General features: G+C 57.1%; 2 protein-coding genes across 3 annotated transcripts in view; one reads left to right on the forward strand and one right to left on the reverse strand.

The window, feature by feature from the left end:
• Positions 1-16,090, forward strand: part of RBFOX3 (RNA binding fox-1 homolog 3) — a 165,026-nt gene that overhangs the window by 2,663 nt on the left and 146,273 nt on the right. The window contains exon 1 of one of the 2 annotated variants that reach the window (XM_068654687.1): positions 10,194-10,350. The exons of the other annotated variant lie outside the window; for it this stretch is intronic. The gene's annotated coding sequence lies outside the window, so the exon portion shown is untranslated. Of the gene's footprint in view, positions 1-10,193; positions 10,351-16,090 lie in introns of those variants that run through there. 2 annotated transcript variants of the gene reach the window in all.
• ENPP7 (ectonucleotide pyrophosphatase/phosphodiesterase 7) lies at positions 3,612-8,152 on the reverse strand. Its single transcript, XM_068654675.1, has 6 exons — positions 7,864-8,152; positions 6,622-6,767; positions 5,111-5,737; positions 4,765-4,978; positions 4,240-4,343; positions 3,612-3,975 (listed from the first exon to the last, which is right to left on the reverse strand). Exons 1-5 carry the CDS (start codon positions 8,135-8,137, stop codon positions 4,255-4,257), a joined length of 1,350 nt encoding a protein of 449 aa, XP_068510776.1. The 5' UTR covers positions 8,138-8,152; the 3' UTR covers positions 3,612-3,975; positions 4,240-4,254.

Raw genomic sequence — 16,090 nt, forward strand, 5'->3', positions numbered from 1 at the left:
GTGCCTCTGCCTTCTGCTGGGGGCAGAGCTGCGGGGGGTGCAGGAGGAAATGCCCAGAGCCCTCCCCAGGCTGCCTCTGTGTTGGGTTCAGATTCCTCATCCCTGAAGGAGGCTTCACCTCTGAGGGGCTCAGGAGCGCGCAGTAATATTGTGGTAGTACCAGCAGGGCTAAGTGGCAGCGAAGCCAATAACCTCGGCAGTCACCGAGAAAACTTCTGGCGTCTTAAAAATGAGATTCCGACCCCTTCACTAGTCTGGTGGAATATAATGCTGTAGCTCTTCCCAAGCATGTCAGACATCCCAGGAATGCCGTGGATCGTGTGGTGCCGGTAGTGGGGGCGTGCCACGCTCAGGTGCAGGAGGGAGCATTCCTTGCCAGAGGAAGGTGATGCACCCAAAGAGCAGGACCTTTAGATGCAGTGAATGATGCTTCTGGTGGACTGGAGGACTTTGGAATGGGCACAGCAAGCGGGGCTTTAGTAGAGAGTGTGGGGGTCTCTGGCCAGGAAAATTTTCACACGATAGTTTCCAAGAGGTGAAGCTGTGCAGGATTTTGGTCTTTTTGCTCACCAGCCCTGCACAGGACTACATGGCCCGCTGTGGCAAGCAGAAGTTGAAGCTGCAGTTAAATCCCTATTGGTAAAATATTGAATAAATCAGCTTGGCTTTCTGTGCGTCTCTTCTCCTGGTGGCAGTGTAGGGTTGTGCCCACAGCCCGTGGCTTCGAGGCGCAGACCGAGCAGTTCCTTGCTGCATGGAGCGGGGACACTGCCGGCCTTTTGGGGCAGGGGCTGGGGCTTCCCTGGGCTGCAGCCCTCGGTGGCTGTGCTGCGAGAGGAAGGTGCTTCATGCACGCCTTGCTGCCGGCTGGAATGGGATCTGCTCAGCAGGGACGTGCCGTGTTGCCCCTTGGAGCTGACACCCCAAGCTCTGGCAGCTGGGGGCAGTGGTGTGATGACTGCAGCATGTCCTGGGTGTGCTCAGTGTGAGCGTGCAGAGCCGTGCAGCACGGTGAGGAGCAGCAGAAGCCCGCTGCTGGTGCGGTGGCCGTGGCCAGGCTGTGCATCCGCGCTGTGCTCCAGCGCCCAGCGGCACCGCCTGCAGCTTGCGAAGCACGGACCTGGGGCAGTGCGAGGAGCCCGAGGGCAGGCTGTGGGGTTGGGGTGGGGTCCGTGGGGACACCTGGCCTCTGTCTTTGTGTTGAAGCCACCGGGAAAACAGCAGTGCCCTGTGCTGTGCTCCGCTCCTGCGCTGCGGGCTCAGGGGTGCCCGGGGGATGCCCGGAGGGTGCCGAGGAGCCGAAATATTCCTGGCTCCAGGAGAGGAAGCCGGAGCCAGCTCAGGGGGGCGGGGGTGCCACGGTGGCCATGTTTGTTGTGGGCAAATGGTGGCTGCTTTCCCGAGGCACGAGCCAATTGAAGCGCAGAGATTTGCATCTCATTTGGGCACAGGGCTGGGGACGGAACCGGGGGACATGGGACAGGAGAGAGCCCCTCGCCTCCGGGCACGCTGCCCCCAGCGCGGGCACTTCAGGAGGGCAGTAGGTTTCCTGCAAGCTGCGTGTGCGCTGTAAATAAATAAATATCTGTATGGAGATGTTTGTTGTTATGCTGCCGTCTCGGAGCAGTTTGGACCCCTGGGTAGCGAGCATCTTTCTAGCGCAGGAAAAAGAAAGGGAAGCAAATGGTGTGGAAATGCATAGCAAATTGGGATGCAATACACAACAGGCCTCTCCCTGCTGCGTGACCCCCAGCCCTGGGGAGGGGGGGGCGGTGGGGAATGAATTACGTGGGGATGGGAGGCGGGGGAGGCGCAGCACTCAGAGCAGGAATGTTGGTGAGCCCGGCTGCAGGCAGCCACGGCCGAGCAGTGCCGACCAGCACCAGGTTTGCCAGCGAGGCCGGGCAGGGGTTTGTCTGCTGGCTGAGTGGTTGAAATGTCGCATGGTAAACGTGCACGGTGTGAGATGCGAAGGGAAAGGCTGGAAGGACTCAAAGAAGGACAATATTTGGAGTTTGGGTTTCTGCATTTTGGAGTTTGCATGGGGAGAGGGAGGGGCTGGGCTGGAAACTTCCTGGGCTGGGGAGCAGGGGGTCACTGGATCACTTGGGCTGAGCCAGCTCTGGGTGTCTGTGGGGTGACACTGCTCTACACCCCTGCAGAGGAGGAGAATCAGCCTCACCCTGTGACATGAAGCATCCGTAACTCCGGGGCTTCACAGTCAGAGGGATGGGGAGGGCTGGAAGATTCGAACAAGTGCACGATGTGAATCTCCAGGGCATCCCTAGAAGCGAGCCCATGCATCATGCTGCAACCAGGGCTGGAATTTGGGCTGAGCACTTGGTGGGCTCCCAGGCTGCAGCGGCCACAGGAGTGGGGCTGCGTGGCCCCGTCTTGTTCCACGTAAAGCTCCAGCTCCGTGTTGTCCCTGAGCAGTGCTGCAGAGGGCAGCCCTTCCCGTGCCAGGCAAGCTGAAGCCTCGCAGAAGCTCAGCACCAGCAGCCACCCAGCCCACAGCCAGCACCGGCTGCTGCCCGGTAAGCACGGTGCGGGAGCCATGGCCCACGGCTCGGTACGGCAGCGGCACGGCCGGCACAGCCATCGCAGCCCAGGGTGCTGTTTGCACTGACCTGTGCAGAAAGTCCCAAAATCACCAGCAGGATGACTGGGAAAGTCGCTGAGCTCTTATCATTATTAATATTATTTTAAATGATATTTGCAGTGCTGGCCCGTGTGGCTCCCCTTTCGGAGCCTCCCCGTAGTTTGCCTAATGGACCATTTACTCTGCGTGCTGCTGGCCTGACCCCCACCCCCAATATGGTTTCATGCCAAACATTTTCTTCCTGTTTTTCTGAGTGGAGTGTGCGTCTCTTGTTTCATCTTGTTGGGTGAAACCAATGCAGGGAAGGCAGCTCGAGCAAGTCTCTATGGCAACAGATGTTTATCGAGCCCCTGAGATGAGGCACGGGGCTGGGGAGAGGCGCTTCAGCATCTGGGATGGGGGCCGGGGCAGCTGCCCTGCTGGTGCCCACTGGGAGGGCAGGGACCAGGGCTCTGGGATGGTGGGATTGTCCTGCTCCCTGTCCTGAGCCCCAGCTGAGGGATCCTGGGCTGCTTCCTAAAGGGGAGGGAGTTTTGGCCACGTACAAAGGCCTCCTGCATCCGAGGTGCATCAGCCGTGCGGCACAGGAGGGGGACGGGGTGCCACAAGGCCCAGGTGGGCCCAGGCCACGTCGCTGCTCCATCCCTCTGCCTCTCCAAAATAAGGCCCCCTCCAACAGCTCCGAGGAGGAGGATCTACAGCCCAGGATCAGGGCTGCAGGTGGGTGACATTTCCTGTTTGGTGACAAACAGAACCATGCTCAAGGCACCCAGGGCTCAGGGCAGGGGCAGGAGATGCTGAGCGATGCTGGGATCTCTCTGAGGCTGCTGCGCCCGGTCGCTGCCTTTGCCAAAGCTGAGCTTGTTCTGACCCCACTGCCACAGCCAGGGGCCCTTGGGCATCCCGAGCAGCTCCTGAAGCCAGCAGAGACAGGACGAGACCCCTGCCTTCTCTGTGTACCCTGTGCTGGAGTCCAGCACCAATTACAGAAGGCTTCTTGGCACATGCAGAACTTAGATATGCTTTTAATTGCTTTAGAAGCTCATCATGTAATAACTGTCCCTCGTCCGAACCAAGCTGGAGTTTTTCTCCCTTCAGCAGATGGGGAAGTTGGGGCAGCACCGATACAGGATGCTTTTGTCAGGGTCACACTGAGCGTCAGTGTCAGCTTCCACAGCCGTGCATCCCTGGTGCACACCAGAGCTGGGGAGGGCTTCCCCACTCTGGGACTCAGTAACGCTGGAGGAATGTGGATGAGAAAACTGGGGAGGTTTTGGAGCGGGGTCTCCATACACTTCTCTGGCTGTCTTCTTCAGACACATTCCTCCTCACCTCCCCACACATTTCTGGTAGAGCTTCCTGGAACCTGGAGGCTGTCAAGAGAGGAAAGCACAGTGCTGTTGGTGCTTATTTCTTGTGTGTCCAGCCTGTGGATGTCGGCTGTGCATGCACAGTGCTGGAAGGGCCAGGAAATGAGACCGAGAATTGCTCGTCCTGCTAGGTCTCCAGGCATATATGCACATTGAAGGCAAACAGCAAACTTTTATCCTTCTTTTTCTTGCAGCCAACACACAGGCACATGCCTAGACAAGGCAGCACCTCCACAGAGCTGTCTGGCTATCCTTGGAATACGTTACCTCTCCTAGGGGGGGTTAGTATATTCCTCCCCAGCATCGCAGAGTGAGAGCAATCCCCAGCATCACTGACAGCTTCGTGGCAGCAAGGAGAGGAGCGCTTGAACCTGCAACGGCAAAAGTTCAGCATTAAAGCGGGGAGCCGGGCTCTGCCCAGGGGAGCGGCAGCAGCCCCCTCCCGCAGCATGGAGCTCGTGCAGGGGGCTGGGCACAGCAAGCAGCCACTCTGCACCCCCTGCTCCCTGCGGGAATGATGCTCCGCTGGCCGCAGCACCGCCCGTTTCCAACCTCTACCAGCTGCGCAAAGCCTCGCTGGGCGTTTTGGGGACGTTTACACGTCCTTAAAGCGGGAGCTGCCCGGCTGCCGGCTGGCTCAGGGCCGGCCCGGGGTCCGCTGTGCCGTGGGGGGGGGGAGCGGAGGGAGCCCCCCGCGAGGCTCCGGCCCCGCAGCAGCCCCGCAGCGGCTGCGGCCGTCGGGCGGCCGCCGCTAGATGTCGGTGTTCCCGCAGCCATCCGCGGGGCACTCACGCAGCAGGGGCTTGAGGACCTCCAGGGAGCCGTCGTGGGGCTCGGGCACGATGCCCAGCAGCTCGCAGAGCAGCGCGTAGACGTTGACGCTTTCGAAGGGCTCGGCCAGCAGCCCCTGCTTGAAGGCCGGCCCCACGGCGCGGAAGATGGTTTTCATGTTCATGGCCTCGTTGTCAAAGCCGTGCTCCCCCTTGTTGAACTGCACCTTGAAGCGCTGAAAGGGAGGCAGGGGGTGAGCGCCCCGACCCCTCGGCCCCGGCTCAGCTCCCCAGAGGTGGCGTGAGGAGAGAAAGAAAGAAGCAGAGCCAAGAAAAGACAGTAACATGCATCTGTGCATGCATCTTACCCCGTGGATCACATATCCTGGATCGCTGTACATCAGGAGCGGGGTGATCCGGGGGTGGTTGGCATAGTGGAATCTCTTTGGAAACTCTTCTTTTTTGTACACATGTAACTTTGGGTGGGCATTTTTCAGGACTGAATACACGTGCTCCAATTTCCCTTCTTTCGGTATCAGTAGTCCGTTTGGTCCGTAGTCTAAGAGTTCAAACTGGATGTCGCTGAACGTGAAGTTCTTTACTCTCTGGATGTGAATCTCATTGTTGGTGTCGTTTATGACCGTCTCCATGCCGTGGTCAGACGTGATGATGAGGTTGAGTTTTGGTTCCAAGCCACTTTCCCTGATACGTTGCCTTAAGTAGCCGATGGTTCTGTCCACCTGGCTGACCATGGCTTTCCTCTCCTTGGACTCGGGGCCGTACTTGTGTCCCGTTGAGTCTGGCTCACCGAAGTAGAGGGCGATGAAGTCGAGGTTGTTCACCGTGAACCATTCCATCACAGTGTCGATGTTCTGTCTCCAATTGATTTCATTGCTGTAGTTGAATATGGGGGGCTCCACTAGCTTCATATTCACTTCTTCCCCTTGATATTTTGCTCTCCCCCCAGGGAAATAGATGGAGCCTGTCTTTAAACCCTGTTAGTGAAGACATTGCATAAACCCACCTGAACTCACTCTGCAGCATCTCTCCATCTGTCAGTACAACAACTACCTACTAATGCGGTTAGTTCATTCAGCCCCCTAATGTCTACCTCTGCCTCTAATGAGGTTTTCTTGCTCATTGCCAATTAAAAGTGATTAATTGAAAGCTCTGCCCTTCCCAGAACCCCTATGTGCTGGTTTTCTCGCTGTGTTACTAATATTAGTTATCACTTTAGAAAGTGACTTGTTTGTACGTTGCATGGCCCCTCTGGCTCCTGACCACCAGGGCATTATGGTGTGCCGTGCTGCCGTCATACAAGCACTCACACTGAAGTCAATGGGGCCAATTTGGCAGGTAAATACAGGCAAAGGTATGCGTCTGGGGCAAGGTCTCGTGTCCTGTCTGAAAGCCAGATTCAAAGCCTGCTGAGATTTGAGGAAGTGCTCAGTGAAGTGCTGCAGTGCTCAGTGAAGAGGGGACCAGCCCCCTACACCGGTCCCCCGAAGGTGCTGGGTGAGGCCGAGGAAATGAGGTACGTGCTTAGGAGCACACAGCGCTTGGGCTTGTTATGCTCCCTAAAGAACTGGCTGGGGTTTCCTTGAACAGGAAATGCATAACCTGTTTCATTAATATCTTAATAAAGCTGAAATGCATCTTTTATTTTTTTGCTATTTTTAATAGAATGATCATAATTATTCCTGCCAGTGTCTGGGGATTTAAATTTTTTTGCTGCTCTAATTAGCCTGTCATTTGCAAGGAGGATGTTAGCTCATGGCCACTAGAGATCGTGGCTTGCCTGTAGCTTTTACTGCATGAATGCAGGCAGGAGACGCCTCTGTCTCGGGGTCTGCGTGCGAGAGGAGCCTGCCCCACTTGCCTGTCTCTGAGCTGTGATCCAGATGGGCAGGCTGCCGTTGTCCCACCAGCTGTTGATGCCTTGTGTGACGTAATAGGGCATCTTCACCCCCGTGCTGGTGTTGAACCACATGTTGTGTATCACCCCGTGGTTCTCGAGGTATTTCCCTGTCAGAAGAGATGGACGAGGCGGGTGTGAGCCAGGCTCCCGCTGGACTCCCAAGTCCGTGTCTGTTTCTCTGTCTCTCCTTCCCCTTTCCCGGCTGTCCTTTTGCTTTTGCCTCGTTCCTCCACCTGGCTCATACCACGTTGGGTGGCCAGGAGCAGAGCGTGAGAGGCTGCAGGGGGATGCTGTGAGTCCCAGGGGCACATGGTGCGGGTGGCTCTCGCCCTGACCCCCCCTCGCCCCTGGAAGCGCAGCTGCCTCCTGCAGTTGCTCCTGCCCTTTTCATCACATTTAGGGTTCACCGTTATGCTGCATTTAACTAATTGCTTTGGTGTTTCGTTTTCTGTTGTTCACAATGATTAAGGTCAGCATAAAGCAGAAATTCCCCTTACAAATGAAAGGCTGGCACTTTGCACTGTCACATTTCATGCTATTTTTTATTATTCCAGTCCTCAAGACTGCACAGTTACTTCTGCATGATATCCCAGTCCTCCTTTGTATTGACGCCGCCTCCCTGCCTTTTCTCATCAGCAGATTTCATTAGCATGCACCACTCTTTTATGCCAAGGTTATTAATGAAAATCTTAAATAAGATTGGCTCCAGAATCGATTCCCCAGGAATTCCCCTGTTGCCCTCCCTAGCTTGTCAGTCTCCTTTCAGTATTACCTGCTGTTGCCTTCCCTGCAGCCGGTTACTTACCCACATTAGAGATTTTGTACTAATCTTCATCTTCTCCGTCTTAACTAATGATTTCCCATGCGGCACTGTATCAAATACATTGCTGAAGTCCAGAAAGATGAGATTTACTGCATCTCCCTTATTTAAAAAATCATTTATCTTATCAAATGAGGCTATCAGGTTAGTCTGATGCTATTTACCTTTGATGAATACAGGTTCAGCTTCTGCAACTATTGCCATGTCTCTGGCTCTCTTGCCAAAATACATATGTGCTAAAGCTTACCATGCTACTGAGGCCAGTCCTTGGGTAGTCTTAGCTTGACTTAGCTTCCCTTAAACCTAAGCCTTGAATTTGCTCTTTCAACGTCACACTGCACCCCCCTTTGGGGCTCTGCTTGCTCTGGCAGGTGGGGACTCACCGGTCAGCAGCGTGAAGTGGCACGGGCTGGTGAGGGTGACAAAGGCAGGAGTCATGTACCGTGCCTTCACTCCCTCTGCTGCCATGGCATCGAGGTTGGGGGTGTCCACGTCCTGGTCATAGTTCCACCGAAAGCCATCGAAGGACACCAGGAGGACTTTGTCGCGTCTGGCTGCTTGCTGCACGGGGACACATCTTGCTATAGAGAGGATGGCAAATAGGAACCCCAGAGAAGCAAACATCTTCTTGCCCTTGAACTGGAGTAGCGCAGACATCCAGAGAGCTCGTGTTAATATATGCTGGAAGGGACTAAGTTCAGTCCTTATCTAATCTTGCAAATGCTGACCAGGTGCAGCGCTTTAGCCAGAACTTTGTATCAGTATGATCCTCTTTGTTTTTGTCTAACTGAGCTGGATTAGCTGGGATTTCCTTCTGACTCCAACGCCAAACCTGCCTCCTTCCTCTGTGGGGCTGGGTGCTGCTTTATGGCACTCATGAACGTGAAGTATTGTTGGTGTGGCTGAGGCTGCTGTCTGCAGGCAGCCCCGTCCTTCCACAGCCTCCCTGCTCCCCATGCTGTCCTCCTGTCCCCCGGTGCCGTGCCCTCTCCCCGCTCTGTGCCCTGCGAGCAGTGGCCTGAAGTGCTGCAGGGCACACAGTGTTTGGGGTGAGCACTGGCAGGAGGTCCCCAGCAAGTGATCAAAGCCTCTTCCTACTGGCGAAGGGGAAATGAGTTCCCTGCCACCAACAAAAAAAGGTGATGGAGTGTGTTAAAACGGGATAGGGCAGCTTGGAGGAGGAGGTTGTAAGAAGGGCTGAGCTCAATGATTTTTCCTGTTCCACGACAAGGTCTGAGCTGGAGGAAGGTCCCGAGGCAACTTGCCTCGCATCCAGAGCTGTTTGTCCATCCTGGGAGGTGCGCAGAGGTTCACAAAGGGGCTTGGTTTCCCTGAGGTGCCACAATGTGGTTCCATGGAGCTGCACAGTGAGGAAGGGGGCTCTTTCCTGGGCCTGATCACACCGGCAGCCTCCAGATGTGCTCCAGAGGTCGAGCCTGTGGCCAGCCTGCGGGTAGCATCTTGTCCTCAGCCCCGTGGGGACCTCGTCACCTCCCACGCTGCCGTGGGCGCTGAGCCCTGCTCTGCTTCATGGCCATGGGGCGGTGGCCTTCGTCCATTCGCCATGCTGCTGAGCTTTGCTGTATCGATATCCCGTTTTATCAATGTCTATAATTTTTATGACATCTCCAGGGTGTTATCATTGCCGGTGACTCATTTATCAGCAAAACCAAGTTTAAGGTTTTTCTAGACTTATGTAACAGAGGTTGACATGGGTCCCCGGGGTCTGAACTCTCAACCTTCATGCCTTTGCTCATCTCCCTCTCCGCTTGAGTTCCAGATTTATTCCTTATCTGCCTCGCTCCCGAATTGCAGAGCCATTCCCCTGCCTCACCACGCACAACGATCTCTTAGGGCCTCCCCAGCTCTGCCTGGGCTCGTTCCTTGGCATTTCGTGCGTGCCCGTGGCTCTTCCTTCCTGGCCTGCGACAGTCCCTTTGTAGTCCCGAGCACCCCGAGCACTCCCGCCTGGACCCCTCAGGACCCCAACATCCCACTACCGCCCCATCCTCTGTGCCTGTTTCCCATGTGTGGCATGGGACAAGAGTGCAAGGGCATTGCAGGAGGTTTGGGCCTTCCCACCATGGCTGACACGAGTCAGGGGGCAGCGTCGGGCCCTGTGTTTGCAGGCCGTGACCGTGAGCCCAGGCTGCGATGGAGGCCGGGCCCTGGCTTTGCCACTGCTGCTATCTGAGGGCAGGGGCAGGCCCGGGGCTGGAGGCAGCTCTGCAGGTCCCGGCCCTGCGTTTGCTGAAGGAACTCTTTTGTTATCAGCATTCGCTGCCTGTCCCCTGGGTCTAATTTGTCCTCTCAGTGAGGACGGAGGGGCCTGCCAGGCACTGAGGGTTTAAAGGGTTCGCACGATAAAGATCTTATCGCCTGCCCAGCTCAGGAGAAGTCCTAAATATTCCGCGTGTTGTTCTGAGGTGGGTCAGTAAGTCCCCATGCCATTACTGCCTAACAGCACATGGGAAGGTCCTGATAAGTTATCGTGTTCATCTGCTCTACTGGGAAAGTAAAAGGATAGTGAGAAGTAAGCACTGCTCTAATCTCTGAGGAATACTTAATAATAGGAGTGTTTCAAGGCACATTTTGATATTCAGTATCTGTGGAGCATGAAGCACAGATAAAGAACATTACCTTTGGCCTCCCTACCTGGAGACACTGTTAAAAAGGCTGATGCAGTTGATCTTGCAGCAGCAGCACCCCAGCTCTCGCCCCACGAGTGGCCGCGTCTGAGGCCGGTGGTTGCTGCAGGGCCATCATTTCCCTGCTGGGCTCGCTGTGGGCCCCTTGCTGACACCGCTGGTCCTCCCAAGGCCTGGGAGCAACCACTGGAGCATGCAACAAGCTGCCCTTGGACAGCACAGGTCGTTAGTCCCTGCACCTAATGGGGTTGGAGGCGCTGGGCGCAGGGATGCTCGGTGCCCCCAGGTTGGAGCCCTGCAGCAGAACCGCGCTGGCTGCAGCACTGGGGGGGACACAGGGGACACGGGATGTCCCCGTGCCTGGCTGGGGGCTGCCTCTGTCCCACTGCTGCCTGCAGAAGCTGCACGATCCACCACCACGTGCCAGGGTTTTGCTTCTTCCTCCCTGTTCCTTGCGGCTGTAAATGCCTTGCAGGCTGAGACTATCCTTCCCCACGTTTTTGTGCTAATTAACTCAGAAAATACAGATTAAGGTGCTATAAAATAAAAATTATGAGCACAGACAAGTCAGTGCCAGTGGAACAACCCAAGTTTGAAGCATGCTGGTTGGGGCCAAGCCTCTGTTTCCAGCTTGTACAAAACCAGATGTAACCAGCACCCTTGGGTGAAAATGCAGCTTCCCCACTCGGTCAGGGTGTCGCTGCTTTGCAGCACCCAGGCAGTGCTGGGCTGATCAGGGCGAAAGTTGAGCATGTGCTGGACACTTGGGTCAGGAAGGCAGGGGATGGATTTCTTTCCTTCCTTCCTTCTTTATTTTTTAATGGAAAATAAAATTGCAAAATTCTCAGAGATGCAGCACAAAAGCTGCCACTTGAATTTCCCTCAGGAATTTCACACTTTCTCCCGCAGAGCAGTCACTTGGCTCTGCAGGGCTCATGTCAGAGGGGATTTGTTACTGGCACAGCTGGAGCTGTTTGCTGCTAAAGGGATTAAGGAGCTGGGCAGAGCCCCACAGGTGAGAATCGCCAGCTGCTGGGGAGGGGGGAGAGAGGGGGGATTCTGGGGCACTTTATAAATGCCCTCTGTGGCCTAAGGGCCCTTTTGGTGTTTCCTTGCCTGAGCCCAGAGGGAAGAACCCCCAGGAAGGGGAACAAGGACGCAGACCCAACCACAGGCTGTTTTGGAAGAGGTACAGAGCAGGGGTTTGGGGGGGGGGGGGGGTTCTGCTGTCCCCTGCGGGAAGATGAGTTGGGACCCTGGGGCAGGGGGTGGGCTGGTGGGAAGCAGGGAGCTGATTCCTTCTGCTTGCCTTGCTGCCCAGTCCCAAAGAGCTCTGTCCTGTAGAGAGGTTGGCTTACCCCAGGGGTAAAGGCATCGTGTGTGCAGCCTGCTGGAAAGAGGGCAGGAAGGAAAGGGGAGAAGGTGGCTCTGAGAGCGAGAAACAAATTGAGCAAAGTGCTCCTGTGTGCACCTGCTCACCCTGCTTCCTTCATTGGTTTGGTGCAGCTCAGACGCACAGGGTAAACATCTGCAGTGCTCCTCGTGGCTCCTGGCACATAATTACATGTGTACCAATGGCCTAGATAAGCTCATTAATGCCATAAAGTACCTAGTGCCAGGACCTCGCGTGATGCTGCCCCAGTGAGCAAGACCAGGAGGAGCTCTGCAGCCGAGTGGGCCAGGACTGAGAGCAAGGAGAGGCTTGTGGAGCTGCTGGGGGTCAGTGGGAGCTGTGTCTGGGGCAGCCAGGTGGAGGCTTGGTGCCTTACCCCTGTGACACCACTCCCTTGGTGCTCACAGCATCACCTGGAGAGTCCTGGGGCCAGCAGGAGCAAGTGTGGGTGCTGTGATCTGCTCTGGGTGCAGGGTCACCTCCAGCCTGGCTGCAGAGCTGGCCCCAGGGGGCTGAAAGAGCGTGGTGTGGGGTCTGTGGGCAGCCCTGAGAATCCCCCAAACTGTGCCCTCCCCAGGTGAGAGCAGCAACAGGCTGTTCAGGACCTGGCTTCAGCTGCTCGGGAGCTTTGCACACCCAGGTGCAGGGATGCGGCTCCCCCTGCGTGCCCGTACCACGACGACCCCTGGGCAGTGCCATGCCCGGTGCGGGGCAGGGGTGCGCTAAAGCCCCGCAGGATGCCCAGGAGCCCCCAGCGAGCTCCCCCCTGCCCTGCAGGACGGCCCCCGGCGGTGCCTCCCAGCCGAAGGGGGTCCCACGGAGGGCGCAGACCCCCCCCGGGACGGGGACCCCGGCGCGGCCGTGCCCGGTCTGGCCGCCAGGTGCTGCTGTTCGGCCGCCGCCGGGACCGGGCCGGGGGCTCCGCTCGGCCGCCGATGCTTGGGGGGGGGCACAGGACCCCCACCGGGACCGGGTCCCCCTCCGGGGGTCTGCCCGCTGCCCTTATCGGCTGGGCTGGGGTCGTGCCGTCCCCTTCCTACGCGAGGGACCGCGCTGCTGAACGCCTTTGGTCTGCAGGGAAGGGGCAGAGCTGTTGGCATCTACCCCAAATCAGTGCTCGGGTCCCCCCAGAAATGTGTGTGTCCCCCCCAGTCCTTGCCTGGGCCACAAGGCAGCTGGCCCTGTAGGGCTGGGAGGGGGCAGTGGCAGCAGCGTGCCCTGCACAGGGTGGGCACAGAGTGTGGTGGGGGCCAGGAGCAGCCCCCTGGGATCAGGGCTTTGATTTCAGCCCCAGCGGGAGGCAGGAGCCCACCCCTGGGAGAGACCTCAGGGGACAGCCGCTTGTCTCATGTTCTCTTCACATACACGCACAGAAATCTGCCTTCAGCACAACCCCCTGCTCTGATGCTCTGGAGACACCACCGGTTGTGCCTGGTCCCTGAGGGCTCACCTGCAGACATCGGTGCTGCTGCTCTCCGTAGCTTGGGTCAGGTCAGGCCCTGGCCATTGGGATTTAGGGAGGTGGGAAGCAGGGTAATGGGTCAGGGTTGTGGGTGAAAGCCTCAGGGGGTGTGCAAAGGGAGCATGGAGCTGGAGTTAGGGATGGGGTCAGGATGCTGTGAGTAGCTGGGTGTCTGGTGGAGCACGAGGCAGGGTCTCGGTGCTGGGGCTGAGTCAGCTGCAGCGCTGTCAGCAGGACCTGGAGGGGGGCCCTCACGCTGTCTGGGGCTGTCGGATTTCCTGAGCACTGAATTTGCTCATGGGGTGAAAATCAAGCCTCTCTCCTGAGGAAGCCCTGTGTGCGGTGGCTCAGCCGACTGCTGGCACCACCCAGACGGGCTCCAAGCATGGGGGGCACTGGGGTGGCGTCTTCAAAGGCTGGGCCTGGGTAAGCCCTGACTCTGCAGGAGCTCTCTGTGCTTGGGTCTGATGCAAAGCCTTGGAGGGTGACTTTTCCATCTAGTTTGTGTGTCTTCTGTGTGGTTCCAGGGGCTGTGGGTGCTCCCTGGGGCTTCTCAGCCAGCCGTGCCCTGGGCTCTTTCTGCTGGGTCTGGGCTCTGAGGTGTGGGGCAGGGTCAGCCCCGTCTCTCCTGGCTCTGCCCCAGCTCTGCCCCCACCTGGGACCCTTCCTCAGCTGCTCGGTTAAACCCCGTATCGACCACTGCATCAGAGCCCCGGGCTCTTTCTCAGCTTTCTTAGCTAATGGCTGTGTCTGCCTCCCATTGATCCTCAGCTGTGGAGCTCATTGATTAAGTACATTTCTTATTACGCTTAATGGTATTTTACTCCTTTATGTGCTTACCTCATGCCAGATGCTTGTCCTGTGTTTCTGCCTGCAAGTGGGAGAATTCCTCTGCTCAGAGGCTGTGTCCCTGGCTGTGCCAGCCCCGCTTCCCCCGCCTGCTGCCTGCCTCTGCCTGCCCAGCCTTCCTTCTGCTTTCCCCATCTTCCTTTTTCTTCCTGGGCTGGGACAATCCCCCTGCTCCTGTCCTCTGGTTCCTTGCCCTGAGTCCCTGCTCCTGCGCCCTCCTCAGAGATTTGTTTTTCTCCCTGTGCCACCAGAAAGAGGACGAGCAACAAGGCAGCCACTGTGCCCAAAGCACCAAGGGGGCCGTGCCTGCCCTGCCTCTGCACAGCTCTTAGTGCATCGTGCTAATGTCTGCGCTTATCTCCTGCAGGGGACCTTGCACTGAGCTCCTTTTTGGCTTGGTTCTGCCTTGATCCTTGCTGCTTATCGCAGGCTGGCCCTCCCTTTCTGGAGCATCTTGGTCAGCAGGGCTGCAGCTCTTGCTAGGATCTTTCTCCTGGTTGCATCTTACAAACCCCACAGAGCCTCCAGAGAGCTGGGGAGGCTTTATTTTGTCTTGGCCAGTGGGGTGTGGGTTTCTACCCCGATCCCTTCAGGAGTCTGGTGCCAGACACAGGAGGAGGTGGGTAAGCATGTCAGCAGGTGTCATCCAACAGGGCAAAAACATCTCCCTGTAAGATCAGCCCTAACTCCTCTGCAGCAAAAGGTTGTTGCTGGTCCAGCAGCCGGAGCAGCCCTGCCCTGCTGCCTGTCCCAGCCCCCCACCCAGCCAGGGGATGCAGCAGCCAGGACGCTGGGTTTCCTTTTGCCTGCCCTCACACAAACACCTTCACACTCCACACGCACTGTGTGTTGCCTCGCTCTGTGCCTCACCTCCTTTCAACTCTCTTGCATGCATCATTCAAAAGCCATAACATTATTGGGCATAAAATATTTACTTAACTGAGCTTTTTGCAAATATTCCCCTCCATTATTTTTCCTCCTTTTGGGAGCAGACACTGCTTCTCCTGTGCTCTCAAATGGCTTCTCTTAAATAATACAACAAGAACATATGAACACCCACTAGCCTTTTTCTTTCTCTTGAAATACCCATAAATAAATGGTGTCACCAACCCATTTACGGCTGCCCCAGGACCGCGGCTCAGGCACACCCAGTAACAGCCCCTCCTGCGCGATCGCCTCCCTGTCAGGAGAGGGGCAGGCAGGGAAATGCCTGGGGAGGGAGCATAAATACATGAGGAGATCTGACGTGATGCAGGGTATTAATATTAAGAAACCCTCCTTTCAGAAGGGACATCTGAAGTTTAGCGGAGGGAACACAGGACCGAGCTTGGATGCTGCCTGACTGCTCAGAACAAAATTCCCTGCGGCAGGGACGTGGCTCAGTGCTGGGGGGCTGCCTGAGGCATGGCGATGCTGGGGGGGGCTGCTCCTGCTGCTGGCAGCAGAGCTGGCAGGCCTGGACAGCTCTTAGACAGCAGGCTAAAATATCCTGTGAGCCTGAGGCAGTCGGGGTGGGTGGTGGTGCTTGTAGAAGCGGTGGGTGCTGAGGATGCTCTCCCTGTGTGTGAAGGCATCGGGCTGCTCACTGCTGCTGCTTGGGGAATGGGGGCTGTGGGGGGGACCCCAGGGGGTGCAGGGGGCCTGGCCATGGGGTGCTGTGCTGGCTCTGGTGCCCCATGGGGTGCCCTGTGGGGTGTCCCTGTGCCAGCCCCAGGTGTGGGGTGCGCTGTGCCGGTGCTGTCCGTGGTGCTGAGGCCGGCGGTGCCCAGCCCCGGGCGTGCTCCTGCTGGGGAGGTGTGAAAGCAGCTCCTGGGGGGGGAAAAACTTCAAATGGCATGGAAAAGCCTCCACAGCCCCTGTTCACCATGTTCACCTGTATGTGTGTTGTGATCAGAGCCTCTGGGGGATCGCTGCCTGCAAAGAAACAAGGAGGGAAATGTGCTGGGGGGAGGCTGTGGGGATCCACGTGAAATCGTCCCCCCAGGAGAGCTGGCTTAGGGACCCATGAGTTTAACCTCATTTGCCTGTATCAACCTCGTCTGCTGGGAGTTAAGAGCGATAGCTGGGGTAGTTTAATGCTGGTTGAGCTGGGCTGTGGGAGAATCTCGTGGTGTGAGGGGCTGGGTGGGAAAAGGGCAGACAAACATCACTGAGGCCAAGTAATGGATGAGAACACATCCTTAAAACACAGAGCAGGCTTTTAGTGCTTCCTATTCAGGAAAAGAGTTCTCGCAGTTGCTGTGGGTGGTTCTGTGCAA

The sequence above is a fragment of the Anas acuta genome, chromosome 18 (assembly GCF_963932015.1).
Source record: "Anas acuta chromosome 18, bAnaAcu1.1, whole genome shotgun sequence".
NCBI classification, from domain to species: domain Eukaryota; kingdom Metazoa; phylum Chordata; class Aves; order Anseriformes; family Anatidae; genus Anas; species Anas acuta.

Coding starts and splice junctions, on each gene's coding strand:
- ENPP7 (XM_068654675.1), bottom strand. CDS start 8,137: ATGTCTGCGCTACTCCAGTTCAAGGGCAAGAAGATGTTTGCTTCTCTG. Junction 6,768..7,863: donor CCACTTCACGCTGCTGACCG/GTGAGTCCCCAC, acceptor CTCTTCTGACAG/GGAAATACCTCGAGAACCAC. Junction 4,979..5,110: donor CAGGATATGTGATCCACGGG/GTAAGATGCATG, acceptor CCTCCCTTTCAG/CGCTTCAAGGTGCAGTTCAA.